The 20,342-nt window shown below is 38.1% G+C and overlaps 2 protein-coding genes across 2 annotated transcripts in view; one reads left to right on the forward strand and one right to left on the reverse strand.

Moving 5' to 3' along the window:
* Positions 1–3,049, forward strand: part of LOC137571678 (probable cation-transporting ATPase 13A4) — a 144,164-nt gene extending 141,115 nt beyond the window's left edge. Inside the window, exon 30 of the mRNA XM_068281179.1 lies at positions 991–3,049. Coding sequence (XP_068137280.1) covers positions 991–1,248 — 258 coding nt within the window. The 3' untranslated portion in view covers positions 1,249–3,049. The remainder of the gene's footprint in view (positions 1–990) is intronic.
* Positions 3,050–8,626: 5,577 nt separating this feature from the next.
* LOC137504741 (IgGFc-binding protein-like) overlaps positions 8,627–20,342 on the reverse strand; it is a 188,240-nt gene continuing 176,524 nt past the window's right edge. Inside the window, exons 82-88 of the mRNA XM_068233324.1 lie at positions 18,660–18,839; positions 17,607–17,737; positions 17,240–17,439; positions 14,927–15,065; positions 12,583–12,720; positions 10,207–10,306; positions 8,627–9,237 (exon numbers count right to left, since the gene is read on the reverse strand). Coding sequence (XP_068089425.1) covers positions 8,889–9,237; positions 10,207–10,306; positions 12,583–12,720; positions 14,927–15,065; positions 17,240–17,439; positions 17,607–17,737; positions 18,660–18,839 — 1,237 coding nt within the window. The 3' untranslated portion in view covers positions 8,627–8,888. The remainder of the gene's footprint in view (positions 9,238–10,206; positions 10,307–12,582; positions 12,721–14,926; positions 15,066–17,239; positions 17,440–17,606; positions 17,738–18,659; positions 18,840–20,342) is intronic.

The raw sequence follows: 20,342 nt of genomic DNA on the forward strand, positions 1-20,342 counted from the left end.
CTGTCTACAAACCCCCCACACCAGGGCAAAATCCATGACTTTCCTGGTCATGGATTTTGCTGCCTGGGGAGGCAGAGCTTTGAGCTGCAGTTCTGCCTCCATTAGCGTCAATCTCCCGCAGATCTCCGCCTCTCCCTTGCCCCTCTCAGTGAAGGAAGACTGAGAAGGGCGGGGAGAGGCGGTGATCAGTGGGGATTGATGCTAGTAGAGGCAGAGCTACAGCCCTAAGCTCTGCCTCTATGAGGAAGCGCTCCCCGCATATTCCCACAAGGATTTTGGGGGTTTGTAGACAGCTTTCTTCCATGGGGATGCAGCATTTTAGCAGGGCTTAAAGTGCTTAAGTTAAATGTTTAATAAAAAGTTGAATTTTAGGAGACTTCAGAGTCTTTTTAAAGAGTCACTAATGTTGTCCAAGGATTAGCTGTGGAAGGAGAATTTTTTAGCAGCGGGGACAGTTAAGATTAGCTGTGGGGGGGGGGGATACGGTTAGCTGAGGAGGGGTTTTTGCAGTGGTGAAGATAGTTAAGGTTAGCCATGGGGGAGGAAGTGGCAGCGGGGGCGGTTAAGGTTAGCCGTTGGGAAGGATGGGTTAAGGTAAGCTGTGAAAGGGATTGTGGTGGGGACAATTAAGACTAGCGGTGGGGGAGGAAAGGTTAAGGTCGGCCATGGAAGTTGGGTTTTGAGGCAGCTGGAATGGTTAAGGTTAGCTGGGGGGGGGGTGGTAAAGGTTAGGCATCGTAGTAGGAGGGTTCAGTGTCACACTAGGCTTAGGTTTAATAGTAGAATATCAGTAAATTTACCAATATTTTACCATCGGGTTTACTGAGGGCTCAAATTTTCTGGTGCCCCATTTTGACATACACGGAAATTCATATACTCACTCTTGAATACAGATACATTTAATTTCAAATTCAAGTTAAAATACATAATGTAAAGGAAGTTATTATTTGGATTGTGATTAGTTCAGTGACTAACGCCCTCTTTTTTTAGGAATGGTTTATTGAAAACAGAAAACTCTGGCTCTGGATAAAAGCAATATTTCGCTACAAATCAAAAAGTCAGTACAGAAAACTGCAAAGAAAACTGCAGAAAGATACTGAATGGCCTCCGAAGAACAGGACTGACTATGCAATCCAGACAGTTTCTGTAAAGAACTGTGATTTTGCTTACAGTAAACCAGTGCATTGCAACTCTCCAAATGGTGGGATAGACATTCTTCCAGAGGAAACAATTATGACAGCCATGTAAAACAAGTAACTGGGACATTGGAAGTGTTGCAAAACTTTTACTGAGCAAAAAAAAAAATCTTTGCCAATTTAATTGTTTATATTTATTGTAGTATTCTAGTATGCTGTATTACTCAAAATATATTTGTTGCTGTACTGAAACAAATCATAACATGAACTCTAACGTTTTTCTGGCAAGGAAAGTGGAGGACACATGCTGGACAAAAGAGTTTGTGCAAGAGTGATAAACAGGGATGTAAACCAAAAAATATAACATTCATACTCTCCTTTGGAAGTAATCCTAGAGACAGGGAATGTCTTAAATGTTACTTTCTGCTTTGTGAAGACTTCTAGATAAACAGTAATCCAGACACAGAGAGGCAAGAAGTCTGGGAAATTCAGTACAAAAAATTATATTTACTGTTGTCATGGTTTCAAAGGATATTAGATTGCATTTTTATTAGTAAATTACAGCAGCTGTAGGCTGAAATGATATAACTTTTCAGTATTCCGCAAGATGCTTGCCATGGCTGGCACTAACAGCACCAAGATATAAAAATGCTGCAGTTCACCCAATTTATCATGTGAACATTCACAATACTTATACTGTATAAGGAAAGAGTTTAACAAAATCCATAACAAGCTCTGATGTATTTTAAAAACAAATCTATTTCTGGGAGTTTTTCTTATTCTTTCTTTTTTTCATTTTTATACAATGAATGTACTTGTTTGATTAAGTCAATGTTTAGGAGCATTCTTCCTTATGTAAATAATGTATAGTGTATGGATGATATGAAAAGGTTGCATGTGCAAACATGGATTTTAGATGGGTTTATAGGCATCCTTTTTTGTACCAATGTACCAATGTCTTTTCAGAAGAATTAATGTGTTGCTGTTAAAAGAAGTAAAACGATGATGTATGCATTAATGCTTAAGCATTTATTTGGGCCAGTTGGCCAAATGGAATAAATGAACACAAACTTGTACTTACTAAAACAAGAATGAAACTGATAGGAAGAGCCTGGCAGCAATGTCAAACAACGAACATGGCTCAGCGCTGCTGCAAGCCATGGTGGTGTATTGAATAACAAGGTTTCTATGGGGGCATATAGAACAACACAATCTTTTATATAACTTCTCTCATGCATAAAAGTGCATCTGGATACATTTTCCATGGTCCTGCTTTAAAAGTAGGCTATGTGAATGGCGCTATAAGAATGTTGAGCCTGGAAAGCAGCAGAAAAAAAGCTGTGCAGAGGGGTGAGCACTGTTCTGCATGTAATCAGGTCCTTAGCCTAAGTAGCATTACTTTACAACTCATGTTATCTGTTTAGTGAATGTATTTCTTGCTGAGTCCAGAAATTGTGGTAGGCCTTGCACTGTGTAGAGGAGGTTAAAGCATGCCCACTTTAAAGTAATATATTCTGGTCTGGTGTCCTACTTGTTACCAAATGCAGGGTATGGATTGGCAAATAGTGAAGTGTAGAATAAAATCTTTTAAAGAACACCTCCAGTGTACAATAAAAAAAAGCAATTGGTCCAGCAAGGTCCAGCAAATGAACAGGAATATAAATTACCCATTTGTCTGGAAATGACCAAGATTGGTTATTTTAAGGGAGCTCATACAGCCGGACTTAATTGTGCAACCCCACGGCAGGTGACATCATGGTCTCCCATTAAAGGCAACGTTGACTTGACTTGAATACATTATCTTCTTATTTATCATTTCGTTTCCGATGTTTATATGTCAAAGAAAATATGAAATAAATGAAATTTGGAGGTTTTGTTGTATATTTATTTTAATAAACGTCAGTTGCCTGTCATCCTGCTCTTTTGTGTTCAGTAGTATCTGAGCCACACACTTGCTACAAACATACATTTAGACTTGAAATCAGACTTCAATCAGAGCTGTAGATTTGTATAATCATTTTAGCTCAACAATTCAGATAGTATTAAAAGCAGAGGATCAATACACCAGGCAGGTAAGTAGCATTATCTGAAAGGGAACAAAATAGCCAACTCCCATATATATCAACTTATGTGTTTCCTTTCAACCCATTCAGTAAAGATAATTGCAAGGCAGTGCTGCTTGGGCGCTACCAAGAATGTAGCTGCTTATACAAGTGATGCTATTCTATGAAAGTGGATTGCCTGATGTAGAATCCTCACAACCTCATCATAACAGAATTGAATGTGACCATTCTTTGTTAGTCAAAACATGACTTATGACTTGTCTGAGGCGCTGTTATACCGACCACACAAGCAGGGCCGGGCCGAAGCATAGGCTGGAGAGGCTCCAGCCTCAGGGCGCAGTGTAGGAGGGGGCGCAGAATTCATTCAGCTGTCATTCCTAATTGCGTTTGAAGCAGAAATAAATAAGAAAAGGGGATACATGGCAGTGACTGCAAGCCAGATAACTAGAGATTAAGGTGTTAGGGAGGTTGTGGGCCCTGTGGCGCCTCTTAGTCTAATAGCAATCAGTGTTTGATGGCTGGGGTGGCAGGTATGGAGGGGCGCACTTTGGTGTCTCAGCCTTGGGTGCTGGAGGTCCTTGTCCCGGCTCTGCACACAAGCCAGACATAGACATAGGCCATTTGTAATATCACTAGTAAGGTTGAGGCTTAAATGCATACAATCTGTCACTCTGAGGATGCAGGATAGAATTGCATGGCACATCTGAGTGGATATCAATCATGTAAAACATCGGAAACATTTTAGAGCTGGCAGTCAACTCAACTGGTATATTGAATTTTTAAATCTTTTGCCTCAATATTTTGGCATACAGAAGAGGAGCTAGCAGTTCTAACTGTCCACTCCATTGCACTCATAGTTCGGGTTCACAGAAACAAATTTGGAGCAAGTACACATTACTATTTAGGACTGCAGAATTATGGAAACATATTGAGTTTATATTATATGAAGATATACTGTTATAATACCACATGTTTGTGTTTGTAGAACTGTTATGCATAAAACTTGTTTTTGGGCAATTCTCACACATTCTTTCCCAATGTATGTATGAATTCATATTTGAATATATAATATATACATAATATCACTCTGTGTATATTATTTGGGGCATAATATTTTAATATTTGGGGCCTATTCCCTGGTGGTACCAATTCTTAGATTATTAGACCATTATTAGACCTTCTCCTGTACAAGTAAGTTCTGTTGCTGGTTTATACTGATTTAGTTAATTATGATTTTGAACTGTAATAATTAAACAAAGCTATTCATAAATGTGATTTTGATTGGCGATAATGGTACATAACAGGAAATAAAAACATTATCTATTATCCTATGAAGACTTTTATCTAAATTACTAAAATGTATTCAATCCATGTTTTTCCTCAACGTTTTCTCCTAGGAAACAATTTTTCATTTTCTGTTTAAAATAACTTTTTAGCACCGTGCAACTGAGAAAAACGCAAAAGTAGGTGAAAACGTACGGTCATGTTATTATGACTATTTACTTCCTTGGTGGTGACTTAAAAAGAAGAAACTATTGCTAAGATGTGAAAATATCACCTAGGAGAAAACTTAGGAGAAAGGGTGAATTGAATATAGGCCAATATGTTTTGGGTGTCCGCCCTTCATCGTGGGCTAGGACTGCTAACACACTAACCTTTCCACTAACTATCACATTTTAATAAATGCATGACATTTTTGAAGGATCCGACATTTTCCAGCCTTATTAATAAATAGTGACAAAATACAAAGAATGATACAAAATACAAATTATAGAATTGGTAATGACAGTGATAAAATTAACATGATGAATAAAATGTATAATGGTTATCAAGACACAAAAGGGGGAGAGAGCCCTGCCCTTGAAAGCTTACAATCTAAAGGGAATGGGGGGGGGGGACAGGAGGAGGGGTAGTATGCAGCAAATATATAGAGGCTTTGTGTATTAGGATACCTAGTAGGAGTGCAATTTGGTCTTAGTACAAAGGGAAGTGGCCTAAGGTAGCGCATATGCTTGTCGGAACAAGTGTGTTTTTAGAGAGCGTTTAAAGGTAACAAAGGTTGGCGAGTGACGGATGTGTTGTGGGAGGGCATTTCAGAGGAGGGGTATCTATTTATATATAAATATTAAATGAATAAACTGTGGAATTTAGCATTTCAAGCGTCAAAACTGTGTGCAACATGAGTGTGTGTGTCTGTGTGTCTGTGTGTGTGTGTGTGTGTGTGTGTGTGTGTGTGTGTGTGTGTGTGTGTGTGTGTGTGTGTGTCTGTGTGTATGTGTGTGTGTGTGTGTGTGTGTGTGTGCCCATGTGTGGGTCTGTGCATATGTAACATTTATCAGTCATAAGTATGAATTAACAAAAAATTATATGAAGGTTTTGAGGCCCGTAGATCGTGTTCAAATAATATAAAACATAACTTTTAATTACAAACTAACATTAATTACAAACTAGCATGTAATAAAAGCAGACCTTATGCCACATTACAATGCGATTAATGGCCATTAATTTAATTTTTTGTTTATTTATATTTCTGACATTCACCAGAGGTGTTTGGATCAATAGCTTAGAGTTTGCTAATGTATACAGTAATATTCCCTTGGAGCCTAAATAAACCCAAAGCAGGACAAGGCAAGTTCTAGATCAAATAAAGTTAATAAATGAATACAAACATTATAGAGAAGCAAAGTGGTTGAACAAAAACATGTTTCATAGGAGAAGGAATGTGCTTTCAAACTGCACTACAGATCATTTCCTCTTTTCTCTGGTTTCAGCCAGTAGGTGGGCTCAAAATACATGACCATATGACTCCCGAGGTAGGATGAACAATAGATACCAGTCTACATTTCCTAGCATTCCTTTGTTAAAGTATTTCCTTGCTTTCTGGTGTCTTGAAAGGCATTTTATTGATAAGATGTGAAATATCACCTAGGAGAAAAATTTAATTGGGCTATGCCCAATGTGTCTTCTATGTGCGCAGACAGATTCTATGAATCACAGGAAGTGGGTGATGAGCAATAAAACATCAGTCTGCTAACAGGAAATGACTAAGGCAGCAGAGCCCTGAAGGCTTTATGGATTTAAGTATAGCTGCAGGCAAGTACAGCTCAACAATGCACTTTTAATATAAACACTTCAGTCTTATAATAACTCGTTATAAGAAAACGTATGTTAATGAACGTAATTGGTTGGAGAATCTGCCTTGTTTGGTTATAGATTTGTAACCATAAAAGCCAAGATTAAATTGAATGTTCTGTTCTATCCAAAGAAGTCTCAGTGAAACAAACAAAGCAGCACATTTTTGGATAAAATAAGTGGCAATTTGATTTTGACAGAGGTGCCATTCGTGCTACTGACGAGCTACTGTGTGTCCCCTATCTTATTGCCTGATGAAGCGGGCTGTGCCTGCGAAACGTGTTGCATCTTTTGGGGTACCAATAATAAATGTATTTGTTTAATTCAGACAGTATTTTGAGTCTGCCTTCCGGAGGTAAGTCCACCACTGCCTCCCAGCAAATTTAAAAATTTTTATTACCTTTTATCCTGCTGGCGCCTCTGTTTCTCTTACGATAACTTACGTGAAAGCACTCAGACCATAGTCAGATCCCACAGTGTGTTTGAACCAGGAGGACCTGGGAATTCACACTGAGCCAGATTACTTCTGTATTATCATTGTGTTATACTTCAGACTAGTTACAGGGTGTCGAGACCACGGACCTCACACCCAAGACTAGGGATTCTGTGTTATCATTGTGTTATACTTCAGACTAGTTCCAGAGTGTCGAGACCACGGACCTCACACCCAAGACTAGGGATTCTGTGTTATCATTGTGTTATACTTCAGACTAGTTCCAGGGTGTCGAGACCACGGACCTCACACCCAAGACTAGGGATTCTGTGTTATCATCGTGTTATCCTTCAGACTAGTTCCAGGGTGTTGAGACCACGGACCTCACACCCAAGACTAGGCATTGTTTGATATCTGTTATGACCTACTGCATTCTTGACTATCCCTCTGTTTTCTGATTCGGTACCTACGCGTATCTGATATCCTGTTGCCAATCCTGCCTGCCCCTGGTTTCCGAATCAGCCTTCTGTCTCTGTACCTTATCTTCCCGTGTGTTGCCGACCTGGCCTGCCCGACCTTGAGAGCTATCCCTCTCCATTGAGAGATTAGTCTCCAGACCTGCTTGTGACGCCCACCTTTTAGGTGTCACTTAGCCTCAGAGCCTTTCTGCTATTCAGCCTGGGGCTTCACCCCTTTTGACGTCTCAGGCTGCTGAAAGGTCTCTGCACTTATCTGAGGGAGGTAACTCCCATACGGCCAAAGACCACCTGCTCCTCGGGGGGTCTCACTCAAAGTCATTACTGTTGCACCAAACACTCACATTACATAGGTGTCCAGAGGTTAGTGGTATATCTGTATTATTGGTGATTCAGCAGATCATTAATAATCAGGTATATATCTGTATTCTTGGTGATACTGCAGATCACCAATAATCAGATTCTCTCTGTGTGCTGACACTGATCGTTACATGCATGGATCTGAATCAGACTTCTTAACACACACTCCGCCTTTTCTGTAAAGTGTTTAGTACCAGCTTCTTGCCTCTGAATATTTCAATTATAGGTTTAGTTTAAACTTAAGAACCTAAATCAGATTTATTTATTCCTAATTTGACATCCGTGTTTCTAGAGGCACATTTTAACCACTTCACCCCAAAGTGGTTTTTACCCTAACGGACAAGAGCGATTTTCACCTTTCAGTGCTCATCCCTTTCATTTGCCAATAGCTTAATTACTGCTAATCACAATGAAATATCTTGTTTTTTTCACCACCAATTAGGCTTTTTGGGGTTAATTACTTTATTTTTTATGCATTTTAAAGGGAAAAACAAGGAAAAAATGAAAAAATACACTACTTCTACAATTTCATCCCCTATAGTTTTAATATAAACACTGCTACTGTACATAAATCCCAGACATTTTATTTGCCTCTTTGTCCTTGTTATCACAAGGTTTTAATTATGTCCCTAGTACAAAGTATGGTGAGAATATAATATTTGGAAATAAAGGTGTATTTTTTCTATGGTGTTTTTTTCCCACTAATCTCACGTGCACACGCGCGAGAACGCGCGTGCATGCGCGGGAGCGTGCAGGTGCACAGCAGCAGCAGCACTGTTTGACTTATAAAAACGTCCTGGAGCCGTTAAGAGGCTCTAGCAGGACATTTTTATAAGTCTGTTTGTCATTAAGTGATTAAGGTAAGATTTTCTTTACATTATAGCTAGTAATATGTTGTAGACTAATATTCATTAGTGTGACCAGTATCCAGGGGCATCCATTGTTTACTGTTACCTACAACAATGCCCGATTGTTAGTCTATTTGCAGTACAGGAAGATTAGTTCAATAAACAATTAAATGCATAGAATAGTTTTATTTGAGCAAACTGTGAATACATCCATCATGTTACATTTTTACAAATAGTACAATTTTAAATGCAGAAAAACTGTTATAAGTTACAGGGAATAAGCATAAAAAAATATATCTTTAACTGTAACATGCTCTAAAAATCTGTCAATCGCATCCGAGCATGGGGGAAACTTAATATAATTTCAGATTCTTTGTTAGCATACAATGAAGTATGCTGAATCAAAAGAAGAAAATGGTGTATCAATAAGTTAGCATTAATTAAAATTCTGTTAGATAATCTTTATCATTTACATATAAATCTGTTGCATCATCTTTTTCAAAAGCAAGATTATCCTGGGCTCCCGACTCTTCATTGATTACTTTGACATCTCCTATGGTGGTTTCATAGGTTGTACTACTGTCCTCTGTGTTTTTATCAAATGCCAGGTTTACCTGACCGCCTGTCTTATCAGCGTCCACGTTTTCACTTGTCCTCACTTCATCATTACTTGCCATGTCTAGTTGAACCTCTGGTTCTATATATGCCACACGTATAGATCTTCCAGATACGTTGTCCGTTCTATCTTCAGAGGAGTCAGAAGACTCTAAAACCTTACCCTTCTTTCCCCTATACAAGAAGAATGTGCACAGGAGGGGAAAGAACAGAATCTTTGTCAGTTAGCACAATGGAAGGAGAAAAGGATAAGAAATGCAAATACACAGTTTAAAAGTACTTTTAACACTGATAAATAGTGATGAGCACGGTTTTGCATAATTAATTTCACATCGTAATTTGTAATTATGATGCGAAATTGTAATGCAACATTTTTGAAAAAATCTTAATCAATTTCGTTTGCAACTATAATCATGATCCATAATTTTGCAATTGTGCATAATTTCATGTAATTTCAGCATGACTTTAGTTGGTAACAGCAAAGCCCCATAACTGCTATTGGCAAAGCCCCCATACACGCAGCTTTTGGATGGGCACATTGGCTTAGATGTCTTTCCGGTCTTTTACCTTCAGCTGCTGTGCTAATCACAAAGCTGGACACTTTGGACACATTTGCAGTGGACATTTTTTGGAACTACGCAAGCGCAGAACTCTTCCAGGCACCGGTGCACGATCTAGGCACATGATGTCTGTGTCCCGCAAAAGTGTGCCACAGTGAAGTGTCCCACATTTTACCGTGTTTAAAAAACATTTATGCATTGGATATTAAAAATAAATTTTCTCATAAACAATTACTTTTTTTTTAACTTGTTCCCACTATTCCATTTACCATAGCAATTTTGGTGATGATAGCATGTATGAAGACTTTACTATTAAGTCGGCGTGAAATTATGCAAAATTATAACCAATTGCACAAAATTACAAATGGCCTCACAAAATCAATTTCATTTGAAACCATAATAATGTGTGGCCGTAATTGTGCATTTTTATGCAATATTTTGTATAATCATACATACATAGCAGATTGCAATCATCACTACTAACAAAACAATTAATACCACCTTCCAAAATGCGCACTTGTAACAGACTCATCATTCATGAATAAAACCTAATAGAAATTTTTTGGGAAAGAAAGATGCATACCTGGACTTCAAGTAGTAATATGCCGCGATAAGGAACACAAAGCCGATGAAGAAGATTCCAATCACGACACCAATCACAATGTAGATAATTGTGTTGTTAACTGCAAAATAGAAAGGAGACATTTATATATAAATTTATGTATAAAAATGACTGTAGCAATATCTATTCTCTTTACTGTAGTAACAGACATTATACATTGTCTTTACAATATTCAAAAAAAAATGTATTTAAACTGAAAAGATAGTTTATATATTTTTTGGGTTATAAGAAAAAGTAAAACAAAAATAGCACTTTTTGTGCTTTTGTGCATTTTGTTTAAGTAACGCAATTGGGGAAACACTTAGGCCCCATTCACACTTAGAAGTGCAAAACGCCAGCGATTTGTGCCGGCGTTTTACGGGAGTGATTTTTCAGCAATTTCACACAGAAAAATCACTGGACAGTGCAGCGATTTCTCCGCGATCGCGTTTAGTGCTTCTATAGCACTGAAATGCGATTGCCGGGAAATCGCCTGAAAATGGTGCAGGCTACCCGTTTGCGTTTTGCGATTTTGGGCGATTTGCGGAGATTAGCACAAATGGCCCAAGTAAGAATGGGCCAATAGGGTTTTATTACACTAGTGCTTTCAAAAGTGCTAGCGTTTGAGCATTTTGCCGAAATCGCCGGCAAAACGTTCAAAAGTGAATGGGGCCTAACAGTACTAAAAACATTTCCACTAAAGGTTTCTTCTTATATGTCTGCATTGCACACATACAGTATATAGCTTGTAGTCTCCCTGAAGTATATTGTATATTGTAGTACTTGTAATACTTTTTCACTATTCTTTCATTTTATAGGTAATTACTTAATTTACAAAGTGCCAATAAGGAAAAGTTTTTTTTTTACTTTTGCAAGGATGCTCGTAACATCAGGCGTGTGTGTGTGTGTGTGTGTGTGCGTGCGTGGTGCGTGCGTGGTGCGTGTGTGTGTGTGTGTAGAGAAGAGAGCTTGGATGTTTGAGAATTTAGTATCCCCACAAGTAATGTACATTTTCAATTAATTTTGGGGTATGGCATTGAAAATGCTTAATCTATTTGGGTAAATGTGTTTTCACTATTACATAACCATATACAATTTTATGTATATTCCTGTATTGCTTTGAGGTGGACCTGAACTCTTGCACATGACAGAAGGAAAACATAGAGACATGCCCCCTGTATGTATTTAGAGAGCTTATCCTGTTTAATTCACCTTCATTTGTGTCTAATCACAAGTTGTAATTTTATCTCTGTGTCACATGACAGAGACAGCAGATAAGCACAGGATGTAACAATATGTCTGCTTCCATGAATCAGGGTAGTAGAAACAGTGCAGGTTTATTTTAGGATTTGTATCAGCTGTAACAAAGAAATGTTTTTTGTTTAAGGCTGCTTTCACAGTGGGACGTTACAGGCGCACATTAGAGCAGCCTGTAACGCAGCCCAACTGACAGCAATGAAAAATCAATGGGCTGTTCACAGTGCCCACGTTGCGCTGGAGTATAACGCATCACGGTAAATGAAAGTGCAGCGTGCTGTGCGTTATACTCATATGTGGCTGCGTTCGGAAGTTTGCACATGCTCAGTACTGTTTTTCTTTTTTTATTTGACGCATGCGCCGTTTTCGTCCGATCATATGCGTCAAAAAGTATGCATCACGGATGCATGAAGAGACGCATAACGTGGCTCTATATAACGTCCAACTTCAAAGCTAACATGCGTTGCGTTAGGGGCACGTTAAGCGACCTTAACGTCGCATCTAACACAACGTCCAAGTGTGAAAGAGCCCTAAAGGTTATTAAGCTGTTGCGTATCTGTTAGAACGTTTTGAGTTCAGGTCCGCTTTAACTCAAAACAATTGTGTTTGTGTGTTCAAATCCCAATGTTATTATATTTACCTGGAAAATATCACTTTAATAATTAGCAAAGTACAGACGAATTTTACAGTGTGCATTGAGTTAAGGGAAAATAAATTGAAAACTCAACTAGGCAATTCTTCTTATTACAGTAAAACTAATGATTTATATAGATATAAAATGAGAGCTGGCCCTTAATGGTAAATAGGGATGATCAATGAGATGCAAATATTTCCAAATTTATGCACATTTATGTACATTTATATGCAAATATATGCAGCTTGAAAATGGACCAATCAAGTCCCACCCAGGTTTAAATTGATGGGTCCATTTTCTAGCTGCATATATTTGCATGAAAATGTACATACATTTGCAAAAACTTGGAAGTATTTGCATACCATTGATCATTCCTAATGGTAAGAGGGTTAGTGGAACAAAGCAGTGTTATTATTAGTCAAATCCTTAAAAAATTAACTTGCGATGTTAACTAATTGGTCTCTTACCCTCCTTTTCTATGTCACAGTAGGTTCCTGTGTGGCTGCTTGGACATATACAGCGCATGCCAGAGGTGGAATTGTCTTCTCCTGGCAACTCTACACAGGTACCACCATTCTCACATGGGTTCTCCAGACATGGGCTTGCTGTAAGATACAGAAACAGAATAAATATTACAAAGAAATCTTTATAATAAACAATTCTGGAATTTAATAACTAAGGAATTATTTCCATATGCTGCTGACTATCCTTAAAGTGAAACTGCACTTCATTTATAGAAACAAGTTCTATAAATAGAAATCTGTGTTGGGCAAGATTTTTTTCTCAGTTTGTAACAACCTTTAATTTGTCATTGATTTGTCAAAACTGGCTTCAGGTTGCTAATGCATAGAATCTTTACTCTCTCAAATAGTAAACTGCACAAAGCAGAAGCCAATGTTCTATGCCTGCACTAACTGTGACTGGCAGAAAATTTGGACATTCCATCTGTCACTCTATGTTAAGAAAATTAGGGATTGGATGCATTTCGTACAAAGTCAAGGTATGTACGCTACAAATGTTTTGTCATTATTTCTCAGATGTCAAATGTAATAAAATGTTTTCTAGTGTGTGTCTATGCTTATGAACCAGTGGCAGGGAGTCAAACAGACAGAGGAAATAAGTGGGTATAATGAACACCAAGCTGTATATAATGTTGCCACAGATTCCATCAAGTTTCATTAAAACAGTTATAACACCAGCAAACTGAAACTGAAAGATAATACTGTATTTAGAGACATTTCAAGTCATATAGTAACAACATATGTAGTATAGATATTTGTACTAAAGTGCAACAACCCTTTAAATGCCTCATTTTGGGGGTTTGTGAAAGGAGGGTGAAGGCAAAGGTGTTGCTGCACATTTCACTGAATTTAATAATGGTTTCTTTTTTTTCTTTTTTTTTGTTCCTCTATTCCCTGGTATTCTATCTTGTTAGTTATTTGACAATTCTAAGCCATAACATCCTTTTTCCTTAGAACCCTTTAAAATTTCCGTATACTACAGATACATAAAGACTTAGAACTGCCATTGACAAGGGCCAAAAAATCCTGAAAAAGATGTATACAAGTTGGATTCAAAAGCTCTATATATCTAAGGCTGTATCTGTGTTATTCATCATCCATTCTAGATGTATACATTCGCATTAGAGCAGTACAATTACATCCGCACCGATGGGATCTGCGACGTGCGGTGATCATCCCTGGAGTCACAGGGATTATATGTATCAGTTGTAAGGATATCATAGTGTGTACTGGAAACATTCTGAGGAAGGATCATATTCGAAACGCTGTGCGTCAATGGTGACCCGGCACACATCTATACTTTGCCTGTGATGTTTTAAAGAGCTTTAATAAATACTTACCTTTTAGACGGTGCGGATCCTTACAAATGATACATTCGCATTAGAGGCATAAAGAAGTGTCATGCATAGCTCTAGCCTTTATTCCTAATTGAGGATTCAATGCCTTAAAGTGTATAAACATAAACTGATGATCTCAAGTCTCAATCTCTCAGGTGACTGTTCAGGGCCGACTACTGAGCTGATCAGATGCATTGCAAGGCTATAGCCTTACAACGTATTAATTTGCAGTTGTTTCTGTCGCCATTTTGCCATTGAGTGGGATGAGGGATGTGGCGCACAATGGAACAGTTTCATTACATATATATATATATATATATATATATATATATATATATATATATATATATACTAGTTGACCTAAGCCTGTTTAAAAACGGGCTGTAGGTCTTTTAACACCTGGCTCCCTGGCCCCAACCTCCTGTCCCAACGGCTGTCCATGCTGTGCACATGTGCAGTAGCAAAAAACACTGACACAGGGCCAGTTGAACTTAGACGCAGCGACAGAGGGATTTTATTAGATAGGATAAAAAGTCCCTAAGGCAACTATTATTACTCTTATATAACGAAAAAAATGGTAGATTGAAATGTTCAGAGTTTGCTGTCAGTCAGTAAATTAGCCCAGGTGTTAAAATTAGTAACAAAGTCTCCTGCTCTGTGCAGCTAATTACTTATAGCAGCTGTACTTGTACCAGAATACACAGAGTACTGTCACTAAGACTGCAAAGAAGAACAATCTGACATTAATGTCAGGTCTTGAAATTACTAGCTGGCTACAGAATGAAATGGAAGGATCATTTTTATAAATATAATATTGTGAAATAACTTGTGCAGTATCCATAACTATTTGTTTTAAAACAAGTGGAATTTCCCTGTAAGAGATTCCAGCTCATATATAGTTAACAGTTTACTGTTTTTGTTGCTTACAATGTTGAAATTATAAGACCACTTACGGATATAGCAGCCACGAATTTGATCGGATGTAGTGCATGCTTCTTCTACACCGCATTTTATGTTTTCACAAACTACAGCGGAGCTATCTGTGCAAATACAAGTTTGTGAGCAATCATCTGTGATAAAGGAATCTCCAAGCTGAAAAAAGAGCATAAAAAAGACCAAAGATTACATTTATTAAACAAAAAATTGACATCTCATTGAACTTCGTTGATAGCAGTTTAACTATTAAGCACATACATGAGCACCCAAAATATATGTTCACAAGAGTAACTCCAGTTATTGAGCTGAAAACATATTGTTATAGTAAACATTTATAACAAACGCTCTAAAATAATGACCACAAATGTATAATTCTCTCCCTATGGCTTCTTCATGTAACATTTTAAATAACTTTTTACTCAAATAGGACTGTGCTCTAAGTATGGAATTAAGACATCTCTGGTAGTCACAGGAAACTGAGGGCTATTCACACAGATAGAATACTGAAAAATAGGAATAGGAATGAGCGAACACTGTTCCGCAAGATGCAAAGCTGTACCCACTCATGTCCAAGAAGGGAGCTGCGGCCAAATGGATTAAAGGGATACTTAAGCCTAAGCAAAAAAAACAGTTTTACTCACCTAGGGCTTCTACCAGCCCCCTGCAGCTGTCTCATGCCCTCATAGTCATTCTGGGATCCTCCTGTCAACCGCTAGCAGCTTACTGCGCCTGCGCAGGCCTGGCCACATGTCTCCTTCTGTACATGGTGCTATTAAAAACGGGAATGCGTAGAAGGCTATATGTGGTCAGGCCTGTTGGGCCTATCTGTGAAGTGAAAGTAGCTGCGGCGGGGGACAGGAGGAGCCGTGAGTGACTGCGAGGGCACGGGATGGGTGCAGGGGGCTGGTAGAAGCCCCAGATAAGTAAAAAAAAAATTCTAGGCTTAAGTGCATCTTTAACCACTTTGTCCTCTTTGACGTATAAAAACGTCAAGGAGGACAGGCGCGCTCCCGCGCGCTCCCGCGGCCGATCGCGCGCGTGCACGCGCACTCCCGGCCGCGGAGTCGGTAGCCACGGAATCAATGTATCGGGCTAGGGAGCCCGATCATTGATTCCTCTCTCCCGCTGAAAAAGCGACAGCTTCTCTCGGAAGCTTCGCTCTTTCTGAAGGTGTGTCCCTCTAAGCGTACATTGTACGCTTAGAGTGACGTCATGTAAAAAAAATCGAGATTGCCATCTTTTGGCCAAAAAGTAAAACTACAAGTAAATACCCAAAAACATTACACTGCACCAATATTTCCCCAAATAAAACACTTTTATATCCCACCCTCCCAAAAATGCCCACATAAAATGTTTAATAAAAAAAAAAAAAAACATTACTATAAAAAAAAAAAAAAAAACATAAATATTTACCTAAGGGTCTAAACTTTTTAAATATCTATGTAAAGATGAAATATTTCTCTCTATTTTTTTTTTTTATAAGCTTGTAAATAGTGATGTATGCAAAACGGAAAAAATGCTCTTTTATTTCAAAATAAAATATTGTCGCGATACATTGTGATAGGGACATAATTTAAATGGTGAAATAACCGTGACAAATGGGCAATAACAATACGTGGGTTTTAATTATGGAGGCATGTATTATTTTAAAACTATAATGGCCGAAAACTGACAAATAATGATATTTTTCATTTTTTTTCTTATTCTTCCTGTTAAAATGCATTTACAGTAAAGTGGCTCTTAGCAAAATGTACCCCCCAAAGAAAGCCTAATTGGTGGCGGAAAAAACAAGATATAGATCAGTTCATTGTGATAAGTAGTGATAAAGTTATAGGCTAATGAATGGGAGGTGAACATTGCTCGGATGCATAAGCTGAAAACGACTGAGATGTTAAGTGGTTAATATATTTCAATGATGTTTTCTTGCAGCATTGCTCCCCACTGCACTCGATCCTCCCAATATTTCTCTTCTTCATGATGAAGCAGGAAGTGTCAGGAAGATGGAGTGCAACATGGAGCGCTGCAGCAGGAGGACGTAATGCAAGTAAATTGACCCACTCTGCAGCACCCCCTCTCCCCCTTTTCCTCTTCAGACACGAGTGGGTAAAGTTTTGCTTCTCACAGAACTGTGCTCACTCATCCTTATTGATAAACAACGAGCATAGAGCATGAGAACAAAATAAGAAATCATATATAATAATAATTAAATTAAATATTATGTGTTGTGAACGGGGTAGGGTGTGCAGCACAGACAGGCAATAGTAATTCATGTTAAGATAGTTATGTTATTTGAAAATATGTAAAGTAAAAGTAGTTAATGAAACAATTACCTTGTAGTATTTATTAAGGTAAGTACACCCACAGTCTTTATATGGCACACAATCAAAACCACTGAGTATGTATCCATCAATACACTGACATCCTTCATAGCATGGCGCCTCACATTCCGACTCTGATGCCATGTTGCTGCAGGATGCAGGGCAGGCAGTCATGCACTCTTTGTATTCACTGTTAGCGCCACAGGACATAGCTGTTTGAAGAAGAAGGAAATTATAATTACATTCTTGTAAAAGTGATTTTCATGTTATAAGTACACATCTATCCTTTAAGACAACTTTATAAATGGGACATGGTCAAACATAAATCTCCTTGCCTGCATCCAAAACGAAGGTAATGCTAATTACGCTTTATACTCACTGCAGCTAGATTTTTCTCTCCACCCATCAACTGAAGTTCCATTCTTCTGGCAGGCAATTGCATACTGTTCAAGGTTAATACATAGCAGTTCTCGGTCTTGGAACTCAGCACATGTGTCAAAGAGGCAGTCCCTGTAAATATAATGTCAGATGATAATTAGTGTACAGCACTTAGAAGAGGACAATGCAAGCCGCATCCTTTTAGAAAAAGAACCAATAAGGGCCGGTTCCTTAATAATGAAATCGTTGATTCCATTTCTGAGCAATAATATGTGATGATCTTTTCCACCTAAGACCCCTCATAACACAATGGAGTCATAGGTGTCTCCTGCAAATGGTGACATTTTAAGTAGGTTTTCTATTCAGATTGATAGCAAACATTATCCAAATGGATACATTTTGATACCAATATCACCTGCTCTGCTACTGTAAATAAAGCTTAGGATCACAAGTCATGTGGCAAGAAAATGTGGCTTTAAACTGTGCTTTCTTATATGCTGATAGGCTTAGGCACAGAACTGCACAAACTGTAATGATATTAATAGTAATATGAACGGTATTTAAAAATATACAGTGTTAGTGATGCACATGTAGACAATCAAACGCTGATAATAGTGGGTATAATGTAATGAATTGCACAAGGACACATCAGCTGGATTATACTTGGACACACATCTACATATGTGATACTGAATGGAATAAGCCATATCTTTACCTGTGAGGTTATTTATGTCAATTATGCCTTTGATTTTAAGCTAAACAAAACATTTCTAGTTATTTAATCTGGTAGAATTTTGTATTTTATACTGCTTTGCCACATAAATATGGAGCATATGGTAAACATCCCCAGCTTCGACAATCAACTCTGACTTCTAAATCCAGGAAATAGGTCACTGAATCTGAAACAAATGCCACAAGGGCTTCCATGCATGTTAGGGGAAGGATATGGACAAGCATAACATAATCAGCAGTTTTTGCTTGGATCAAGTTTCAGGAAAAAAATAATGTCTTGTAATTGTCTCACATTGGAATCCATATAGAGTATATCACTTACACAATAAAGTCATGTGGAGACACAAACTGGTTACAAAGTGCAAATGGTCCAGACGGGTCTCTCATAATGCCGCAGAATGAAGTGCTGTTTACAGATTCCAGACCAGCAGCTGAACAAGCAAAGTTGTCTCCTGTGTTTAACGGGATATCTTCGTCTTGCAGTGGTACAACAGCATCACGTCTGTAGAATATAATATATTTTATCACATCAGTTATACTTGAATAGACAAAGTTTGTATTTTATTAGATTTGAGACAGCGTATTTCTTTTTTTTTTTTTAAACATAACTAATTACCTAAAATAACCACTGATGCTTTTTTTTCCTTTTTAATTAACAACCAGGAAGTGATCCAAATGAAACTTCCTTGCTTTTTACTGCAAAACTCTGAGGCCTCTTTTACTTGGATAGCTGAGAGCAGGTGTGCCCTGTGCGTCCCAGCTTTTCCAGTGTGTCTAATAGCCATTTAACAGGGCAGTGTTGTGGTGTTGGATCCATGGACACCCGAGTTTGTCAGAAGCCGCACCTAGATTCCATGTGGTTTCTACTGACTTGTAACTGCACTGCGTGTCAAAGTGGTTACAAACGCTGCCATTTGTGGCATTAAATTGTAGCTTAGAAGACACTTGTTGCCCGGCAGACTGGAGTCTGATCTACATAGCAAGCATGCAGGTTAGCCATCCTTGTGAAAAAGACCTTAGTAAGTCACCCACATTCACTTTCTACTGGCAAATAATTAAATTACTTTAAAAAGTAATATAAACAAGAGAAAAAATGAACTGAGTAATTTAAATGATAAAATTGAAAACCCAATTCCAGAAATAAAAAAATGGGGTTGTGTGAAAAAAGGTAAGGGGTTAGAACATCTTTTTGAGCAATGTATTACTGTCTGTTTCAATGTGGGAGAACTTTCCTTGTATTCTGTGCTGGCAGAACTGATTATTATGTTTCAGCCAGAGACAGAGACCAAGCAGTAAACACTTTTTTTTCAGTAGATTGAGGAAGAAACACATAAAAAAAAAAAAAACTACTGACAGCAATTTCCTGTCCCCACGACCACCAAGATTCCTGTTAGAGAGCCAGGGTGATGCAACTGAATCACCCTCAGGGAGTGAGGAAACCCCCTGAAAGGGCACAGACAGCAGTAAGAATCCTTTGACATAGAAGGATTAAGAGGTTATATAATCTTATGACATAAACGTATCAAAAACTAAAAAAATGACTGCATGGAAAAGGACTCTAAGCATAGACATGTCATCACAGATGAAAAAATAAATGCGTAATTTAAAGCAAAAATAATATTTCGCTTGTTGTTTTCTGTTATACTACAACCTGATTTACTCTTAGTAAGGGCCCTTTCACACCAGAGGGATTTTTCGGCGTTTTAACACCACGGCCGAAGTTGGCGTTTTGCTAGGTAAAAGAAAGTCCATAGACTTTCATTTTACCTTTCACATCTAACTCGGCGTTTTGGAGCGTTGCGTTTCAACGCTCCCAGGAGCTTTTTCAGGGGTGTTAACAGCCGAAGTTGGCTGTTGGCGTTTCAATGATAGTCAATGGAGAACGCCAACTTCAGCGTTTTCAAAGCCTTTTCAAAGCGTTTTACAGCTATCTTGTTCACTTATTTTTATAGAAGAAAAAAAAAAGGACGTTTTCATATGGGCTGTAAAACTCTTTCAAAAGGCT

The sequence above is a fragment of the Hyperolius riggenbachi genome, chromosome 4, assembly GCF_040937935.1.
Source record: "Hyperolius riggenbachi isolate aHypRig1 chromosome 4, aHypRig1.pri, whole genome shotgun sequence".
Classification (NCBI taxonomy): domain Eukaryota; kingdom Metazoa; phylum Chordata; class Amphibia; order Anura; family Hyperoliidae; genus Hyperolius; species Hyperolius riggenbachi.